General features: G+C 56.3%; 1 protein-coding gene across 1 annotated transcript; it reads right to left on the bottom strand.

The window, feature by feature from the left end:
* Positions 1-2,125: 2,125 nt before the first annotated feature.
* On the bottom strand, positions 2,126-7,949 carry JKF63_00497 (uncharacterized protein; the record flags this gene model as incomplete). The annotated part of the gene is made up of 2 exons (XM_067896548.1): positions 2,126-2,834; positions 6,172-7,949. 2 exons carry the CDS (start codon positions 7,947-7,949, stop codon positions 2,126-2,128), a joined length of 2,487 nt encoding a protein of 828 aa, XP_067752705.1.
* Between the last annotated feature and the right edge of the window lie 1,475 nt (positions 7,950-9,424).

Raw genomic sequence — 9,424 nt, 5'->3', positions numbered from 1 at the left:
GAAGCTTACAATGCGAGTCTTGTTCCTGTTCTGTCGCAGGTCCTGCAGCAGCTTCTTCACGCCGATGATGTCCATCAACTGCGGTTTGTCCTCCGGGCGGTACAGCTCGCGCTGGCTCATCTCCAGCCCGCAGACGCGCATCAGCTTTGCAAGGTCGTACGCCTCCATCAGGTTCCACTTCGTCCCAACCTCCACGGACGCAAGCAGCTCCTCGGCCTTCTCGTGCGCGCCGCGCAGCTTCTGCCGCTGCGTCTCCGACCAGTCGGAGATGTGCAGCTCCTGAACAAGCTCCTCATTCTCCAGGCACGCCGTCTTCAGCTTCAAGTTGTGGATCTTCTGCTTGCGTGCAGCCTCCAGCCCGGTCGTTTCCTCAGGCGTCATCGTTGTGAATAAGATGGGGAAGGGGGGGAGATGCGGGGTGGGAGAGAGATGGTAAACGAAAAAAAAAGAATGGTGAGTATGTACAAAAGGGAGAGGGGGTTCGAGCGGGAACGAAGAGACGAGACTTTCAGGTAGCAAATGTGCAAATCCGAGAGGCGATAGAGAGCCGAAGACCCAACACAAGACGCATCCCGCCCCGAGAACAATATGCGGGGATGGACAAACGGTATGAGAGAGAACGTTACGCAGAGGAGGACAATAGAGTCACACACACACACACGCATACACGCGGATGTGAAAAGAGAAAGCACAATCAAGAAGAACAAAGAGTGAAGGTGTGCAAGGTAGCAGAGGAGAGGAGATAGCAAGCGAAGACAAGCGCTGTGGCCCCAGAGAAGCCGTCATGGTAGTCGGGGGCGTTGCGCGCCATGCAGGAGAGCGTAGCAAGCTCAGAATGAGGTGCGCGCTGGTGGAGGTGGGCGAGAACACGTGTCGCAGCCGGCTAGAGTATGAAAGACAGTGCCCATCGCGCTTATGTTCAGGCACGTGTTGTTATAAGGATGGCACAAGCTGAGCAACTCAAGGATGTCGCAAAGACACGCGTGCAGTTGCCTCCGGGCACACAGCGCGACTCCTCGAAGCGAGAACTCAACATGAGTCGCCACCACCACTCTAAGCGGCACTACCACCACACCACTACCTTCTTTCCAGACAGGACACACAGCCAACGTCACATTAGGTAGGCTTGCAATGTGTCCGTTGGTCACCCAAGCGAAGGGAGTCACGTGCACGCACTCGCAACGGACACCTGCAGGGGGAACGAGACAGAGCTCGTGAAAGGCACAACACTCGCTTCTTCGTGCCTGGTTGGTGGTGCACCGTTATCACTTTGTGTAGATGTGTGGTAAGGAAGAATATCACTGTACATGTCGAGGAACGGCTACATCAAGAACGCCGGAAAGTGAACCAAAATAGGGGGAAAAAATAGTAGCACACAAAAATAATTGGAAGCAAGGAGGATTCCAGGCACGTGCGTCTGTGCTGAGTGCAGCCTTGCATGCACCACCCCTTTTCCCCCACGCTTTAACCGCGCGTGCCCCACCTAAGACTATTGATCGTGTGTTTATTTCTCGTATATGCGTCGGAGAAGGGAAGGTGGCAATTCTGTTGCCCCTTCCCTCTCCCGCTTCCACTATCTGCACTCCTCTCGCGCCTTTTTCCTCTCTCCCACCCGCCTATTGGCGACAGTAGGCGAGGAGCGGAAATGAAATGGGAGGGGGGCCACGCACACACGAGCGGAAAAAAAACAGAAGAGGGGCGGATAATTGTTCGAGGGAGCATGAGGGAGACAGCAGTCTTCGGAAAGGGGAAATGGGGCGTAAAGCGAAGACAAACGCCAGCAGAGAAGGCGCAGCAGGAGGAAAAGGGCGGAAACAAACGACAGGACAATGAAGGGGAAAGCGACAGAGATGGGGATAGCTGAACACGGGATCTCGAAGCAAATATGGATTTTTTTAAAGAAAAAAAGCACCATAAAATAATACGGCACAGAGAAGACCGCGAGGAGCACAGCTAACAGACGAAGATGCACAGGAGCGCTGAGACCGTAGCGCAGCTGCCATGAATGTGTGTCAATAGCGCCGGCGCGCACTTTCGTAACGGGGCAGCTCCCCGATGGTGGTGGAAAAGGGAGGGGGTGAACATAGCTACAATGCACAAGGAAAAGGAGAGAGAAAATGGAGCACTAATGCGACGGCAGATGGGGAGGAGTAAGGAGTAAGGAGGTGCCGATAACGACAGACAAAGGCAACAGTGCGCCACTCAAGCAAGAAGAAGAGAAGCGGAAAGAATAAGCCGTCGCCATGGCAGCGACTACTATGCGAGCTCCCTGACTACTGCACGGTCCCTTCAATACCTTATCTGCGCGTTCGGCACGTTGTCGGCGTGCATAGAACCGTTCGTGATCTGCGCCGCAGCATCCTCGCCGCCGGAGCGCAGCAGGCGTGCGCGCTTGATCTCCTCGCGCTCTGCCGCGATCTTCACCTCCTCCTGTTTCGACAGGTGCGACTTGTACTCCACCATCTTGCTGCGCCGCGTCAACACCTCCTCGTTGTTTTCGTCCACTGGGTGGTTGAACTCGATGCCCGCAGCGTCCAGTGCCTCCTCGGACTCCTTGAAGTCGTCCAGCGCGGCAGCCTGCTTCTCCTTCAACATCGCAAGCTCCTCCTCCACACCCTGGCGCAGCTTGTACAGCTCCTTCTTCATGTCCGCGTGCTTCTTCGCGTTCGGGTCGAAGGTCTCCACGCAGAACTCCAGCTGGATGTGCGCAAGGCGGATGTTCCGGTCGATCTCCTCCAGTCGCTTCTCCTTCTTGTAGATCAGAGACCCCAGCGTCAGGTACAGCATGCGGAAGTACTCCAAGTGCTCCTTGTGGACCTCCAGCCGCAGCGCGGCAAGCTCCTGGTTCGTCTTGTCGTACCGCGCCTTCACGCCCGCGCATCCCTCCGAGATCATCTCCTCCACAAGTCCAGTGCACTGAATCGCAACATCGCAGTTGTAGACCGTCAGCTCTAGCAGCTTCTTGTGCTGCGCAGCGATCTCGAGGAACTGCGCATTCTCCACGCGCCGCTTCTCCTCGCGGTCCACCTCCTCGATCCGTCGCCTCACCTCGTCGAATCGGTCCGTCCCAAGCCGCTGCAGCTGCCGCTCAAGGTCCTGGATCTTGTTCCACGCATCCTCCTGCGCACCCTCGTTCTCCTTGATCGTCCGCTCGGCTCGCTCCTTGTTTGCAGAGTACCGCTTCGCCGCCTCCGCGTCCTCAAGGTCTGCCTTCTGGATCGCATCCTTGATGTGCTTCAGGTCTGTCTCGCACCGCTGCTTCAGCCGCCGCTTCGCGTCCTTCATCTGGCTCGTCTCCTGGTTCGCCTGCTTCTGCACATCGTAGATCTCCTGGAACTGTGCGTTCTCCTCCTCGCACTCTCCGATCAGCCTGAATTTCTCCTTCAGCAGCTCGATCAGTCGCTCCTGCAGCTGCGCCTTCGTCCACATCTGCTCCTCCGCAACCTGCATCTCGCCGTCGTGCATTGCAACGTTCTGGATTTCGTTGGTCTTCTCAAGCTGCGCTAGCTGCGTCTTCATTTGGTCGTCCGTCGATGCAAGAGCGCTCTGGATCTGCGTTGCGTTCATGATGTCCTCCACCATCTTTAGCGTCCGAGACGGCACCTGCGCGAGCTGCGTCGCGTCCAGCTGAGACCGCCGCAGCTCCTCTTCCACCTTCTCCATCTTCGCGATGCTGTTGTCGATGAGCTGCGTGAAGCTTACAATGCGAGTCTTGTTCCGGTTCTGTCGCAGGTCCTGCAGCAGCCTCTTCACGCCGATGATGTCCATCAACTGCGGTTTGTCCTCCGGGCGGTACAGCTCGCGCTGGCTCATCTCCAGCCCGCAGACGCGCATCAGCTTTGCAAGGTCGTACGCCTCCATCAGGTTCCACTTCGTCCCAACCTCCACGGACGCAAGCAGCTCCTCGGCCTTCTCGTGCGCGCCGCGCAGCTTCTGCCGCTGCGTCTCCGACCAGTCGGAGATGTGCAGCTCCTGAACAAGCTCCTCATTCTCCAGGCACGCCGTCTTCAGCTTCAAGTTGTGGATCTTCTGCTTGCGTGCAGCCTCCAGCCCGGTCGTTTCCTCAGGCGTCATCGTTGTGAATAAGGAAGGGGGGGAGATGCGGGGTGGGAGAGAGATGGTAAACGAAAAAAAAGGGGGTGAGTATGTACAAAAGGGGGAAGACGGGTTCTGAGGTGAGCAGTAGGGAAGAGGGAAAAAACAGGTATGGCTTGGGAAAAAGCGGCGGCGGGGAGCGGTGACTAAGGAATACAAAAAGATACTGTACAAGGTGGGGAAGGGGGGGAGATGCGGGGTGGGAGAGAGATGGTAAACGAAAAAAAAGAATGGTGAGTATGTACAAAAGGGAGAGGGGGTTCGAGCGGGAACGAAGAGACGAGACTTTCAGGTAGCAAATGTGCAAATCCGAGAGGCGATAGAGAGCCGAAGACCCAACACAAGACGCATCCCGCCCCGAGAACAATATGCGGGGATGGACAAACGGTATGAGAGAGAACGTTACGCAGAGGAGGACAATAGAGTCACACACACACACACGCGCATACACGCGGATGTGAAAAGAGAAAGCACAATCAAGAAGAACAAAGAGTGAAGGTGTGCAAGGTAGCAGAGGAGAGGAGATAGCAAGCGAAGACAAGCGCTGTGGCCCCAGAGAAGCCATCATGGTACTCGGGGGCGTTGCGCGCCATGCAGGAGAGCGTAGCAAGCTCAGAATGAGGTGCGCGCTGGTGGAGGTGGGCGAGAACACGTGTCGCAGCCGGCTAGAGTATGAAAGACAGTGCCCATCGCGCTTATGTTCAGGCACGTGTTGTTATAAGGATGGCACAAGCTGAGCAACTCAAGGATGTCGCAAAGACACGCGTGCAGTTGCCTCCGGGCACACAGCGCGACTCCTCGAAGCGAGAACTCAACATGAGTCGCCACCACCACTCTAAGCGGCACTACCACCACACCACTACCTTCTTTCCAGACAGGACACACAGCCAACGTCACATTAGGTAGGCTTGCAATGTGTCCGTTGGTCACCCAAGCGAAGGGAGTCACGTGCACGCACTCGCAACGGACACCTGCAGGGGGAACGAGACAGAGCTCGTGAAAGGCACAACACTCGCTTCTTCGTGCCTGGTTGGTGGTGCACCGTTATCACTTTGTGTAGATGTGTGGTAAGGAAGAATATCACTGTACATGTCGAGGAACGGCTACATCAAGAACGCCGGAAAGTGAACCAAAATAGGGGGAAAAAATAGTAGCACACGAAAATAATTGGAAGCAAGGAGAATTCCAGGCACGTGCGTCTGTGCTGAGTGCAGCCTTGCATGCACCACCCCTTTTCCCCCACGCTTTAACCGCGCGTACCCCACCTAAGACTATTGATCGTGTGTTTATTTCTCGTATATGCGTCGGAGAAGGGAAGGTGGCAATTCTGTTGCCCCTTCCCTCTCCCGCTTCCACTATCTGCACTCCTCTCGCGCCTTTTTCCTCTCTCCCACCCGCCTATTGGCGACAGTAGGCGAGGAGCGGAAATGAAATGGGAGGGGGGCCACGCACACACGAGCGGAAAAAAAACAGAAGAGGGGCGGATAATTGTTCGAGGGAGCATGAGGGAGACAGCAGTCTTCGGAAAGGGGAAATGGGGCGTAAAGCGAAGACAAACGCCAGCAGAGAAGGCGCAGCAGGAGGAAAAGGGCGGAAACAAACGACAGGACAATGAAGGGGAAAGCGACAGAGATGGGGATAGCTGAACACGGGATCTCGAAGCAAATATGGATTTTTTAAAGAAAAAAGCACCATAAAATAATACGGCACAGAGAAGACCGCGAGGAGCACAGCTAACAGACGAAGATGCACAGGAGCGCTGAGACCGTAGCGCAGCTGCCATGAATGTGTGTCAATAGCGCCGGCGCGCACTTTCGTAACGGGGCAGCTCCCCGATGGTGGTGGAAAAGGGAGGGGGTGAACATAGCTACAATGCACAAGGAAAAGGAGAGAGAAAATGGAGCACTAATGCGACGGCAGATGGGGAGGAGTAAGGAGTAAGGAGGTGCCGATAACGACAGACAAAGGCAACAGTGCGCCACTCAAGCAAGAAGAAGAGAAGCGGAAAGAATAAGCCGTCGCCATGGCAGCGACTACTATGCGAGCTCCCTGACTACTGCACGGTCCCTTCAATACCTTATCTGCGCGTTCGGCACGTTGTCGGCGTGCATAGAACCGTTCGTGATCTGCGCCGCAGCATCCTCGCCGCCGGAGCGCAGCAGGCGTGCGCGCTTGATCTCCTCGCGCTCTGCCGCGATCTTCACCTCCTCCTGTTTCGACAGGTGCGACTTGTACTCCACCATCTTGCTGCGCCGCGTCAACACCTCCTCGTTGTTTTCGTCCACTGGGTGGTTGAACTCGATGCCCGCAGCGTCCAGTGCCTCCTCGGACTCCTTGAAGTCGTCCAGCGCGGCAGCCTGCTTCTCCTTCAACATCGCAAGCTCCTCCTCCACACCCTGGCGCAGCTTGTACAGCTCCTTCTTCATGTCCGCGTGCTTCTTCGCGTTCGGGTCGAAGGTCTCCACGCAGAACTCCAGCTGGATGTGCGCAAGGCGGATGTTCCGGTCGATCTCCTCCAGTCGCTTCTCCTTCTTGTAGATCAGAGACCCCAGCGTCAGGTACAGCATGCGGAAGTACTCCAAGTGCTCCTTGTGGAGCTCCAGCCGCAGCGCGGCAAGCTCCTGGTTCGTCTTGTCGTACCGCGCCTTCACGCCCGCGCATCCCTCCGAGATCATCTCCTCCACAAGTCCAGTGCACTGAATCGCAACATCGCAGTTGTAGACCGTCAGCTCTAGCAGCTTCTTGTGCTGCGCAGCGATCTCGAGGAACTGCGCATTCTCCACGCGCCGCTTCTCCTCGCGGTCCACCTCCTCGATCCGTCGCCTCACCTCGTCGAATCGGTCCGTCCCAAGCCGCTGCAGCTGCCGCTCAAGGTCCTGGATCTTGTTCCACGCATCCTCCTGCGCACCCTCGTTCTCCTTGATCGTCCGCTCGGCTCGCTCCTTGTTTGCAGAGTACCGCTTCGCCGCCTCCGCGTCCTCAAGGTCTGCCTTCTGGATCGCATCCTTGATGTGCTTCAGGTCTGTCTCGCACCGCTGCTTCAGCCGCCGCTTCGCGTCCTTCATCTGGCTCGTCTCCTGGTTCGCCTGCTTCTGCACATCGTAGATCTCCTGGAACTGTGCGTTCTCCTCCTCGCACTCTCCGATCAGCCTGAATTTCTCCTTCAGCAGCTCGATCAGTCGCTCCTGCAGCTGCGCCTTCGTCCACATCTGCTCCTCCGCAACCTGCATCTCGCCGTCGTGCATTGCAACGTTCTGGATTTCGTTGGTCTTCTCAAGCTGCGCTAGCTGCGTCTTCATTTGGTCGTCCGTCGATGCAAGAGCGCTCTGGATCTGCGTTGCGTTCATGATGTCCTCCACCATCTTTAGCGTCCGAGACGGCACCTGCGCGAGCTGCGTCGCGTCCAGCTGAGACCGCCGCAGCTCCTCTTCCACCTTCTCCATCTTCGCGATGCTGTTGTCGATGAGCTGCGTGAAGCTTACAATGCGAGTCTTGTTCCGGTTCTGTCGCAGGTCCTGCAGCAGCCTCTTCACGCCGATGATGTCCATCAACTGCGGTTTGTCCTCCGGGCGGTACAGCTCGCGCTGGCTCATCTCCAGCCCGCAGACGCGCATCAGCTTTGCAAGGTCGTACGCCTCCATCAGGTTCCACTTCGTCCCAACCTCCACGGACGCAAGCAGCTCCTCGGCCTTCTCGTGCGCGCCGCGCAGCTTCTGCCGCTGCGTCTCCGACCAGTCGGAGATGTGCAGCTCCTGAACAAGCTCCTCATTCTCCAGGCACGCCGTCTTCAGCTTCAAGTTGTGGATCTTCTGCTTGCGTGCAGCCTCCAGCCCGGTCGTTTCCTCAGGCGTCATCGTTGTGAATAAGGAAGGGGGGGAGATGCGGGGTGGGAGAGAGATGGTAAACGAAAAAAAAGGGGGTGAGTATGTACAAAAGGGGGAAGACGGGTTCTGAGGTGAGCAGTAGGGAAGAGGGAAAAAACAGGTATGGCTTGGGAAAAAGCGGCGGCGGGGAGCGGTGACTAAGGAATACAAAAAGATACTGTACAAGGTGGGGAAGGGGGAGATGCGGGGTGGGAGAGAGATGGTAAACGAAAAAAAGAATGGTGAGTATGTACAAAAGGGAGAGGGGTTCGAGCGGGAACGAAGAGACGAGACTTTCAGGTAGCAAATGTGCAAATCCGAGAGGCGATAGAGAGCCGAAGACCCAACACAAGACGCATCCCGCCCCGAGAACAATATGCGGGGATGGACAAACGGTATGAGAGAGAACGTTACGCAGAGGAGGACAATAGAGTCACACACACACACACGCGCATACACGCGGATGTGAAAAGAGAAAGCACAATCAAGAAGAACAAAGAGTGAAGGTGTGCAAGGTAGCAGAGGAGAGGAGATAGCAAGCGAAGACAAGCGCTGTGGCCCCAGAGAAGCCATCATGGTACTCGGGGGCGTTGCGCGCCATGCAGGAGAGCGTAGCAAGCTCAGAATGAGGTGCGCGCTGGTGGAGGTGGGCGAGAACACGTGTCGCAGCCGGCTAGAGTATGAAAGACAGTGCCCATCGCGCTTATGTTCAGGCACGTGTTGTTATAAGGATGGCACAAGCTGAGCAACTCAAGGATGTCGCAAAGACACGCGTGCAGTTGCCTCCGGGCACACAGCGCGACTCCTCGAAGCGAGAACTCAACATGAGTCGCCACCACCACTCTAAGCGGCACTACCACCACACCACTACCTTCTTTCCAGACAGGACACACAGCCAACGTCACATTAGGTAGGCTTGCAATGTGTCCGTTGGTCACCCAAGCGAAGGGAGTCACGTGCACGCACTCGCAACGGACACCTGCAGGGGAACGAGACAGAGCTCGTGAAAGGCACAACACTCGCTTCTTCGTGCCTGGTTGGTGGTGCACCGTTATCACTTTGTGTAGATGTGTGGTAAGGAAGAATATCACTGTACATGTCGAGGAACGGCTACATCAAGAACGCCGGAAAGTGAACCAAAATAGGGGGAAAAAATAGTAGCACACGAAAATAATTGGAAGCAAGGAGAATTCCAGGCACGTGCGTCTGTGCTGAGTGCAGCCTTGCATGCACCACCCCTTTTCCCCCACGCTTTAACCGCGCGTGCCCCACCTAAGACTATTGATCGTGTGTTTATTTCTCGTATATGCGTCGGAGAAGGGAAGGTGGCAATTCTGTTGCCCCTTCCCTCTCCCGCTTCCACTATCTGCACTCCTCTCGCGCCTTTTTCCTCTCTCCCACCCGCCTATTGGCGACAGTAGGCGAGGAGCGGAAATGAAATGGGAGGGGGGCCACGCACACACGAG

This window comes from Porcisia hertigi, chromosome 36 (genome assembly GCF_017918235.1).
Source record: "Porcisia hertigi strain C119 chromosome 36, whole genome shotgun sequence".
Taxonomy (NCBI): Eukaryota; Euglenozoa; class Kinetoplastea; order Trypanosomatida; family Trypanosomatidae; genus Porcisia; species Porcisia hertigi.
The sequence above is the reverse complement of the archived record's forward strand: the minus strand, read 5'-3'. Positions and strand labels throughout refer to the sequence as shown.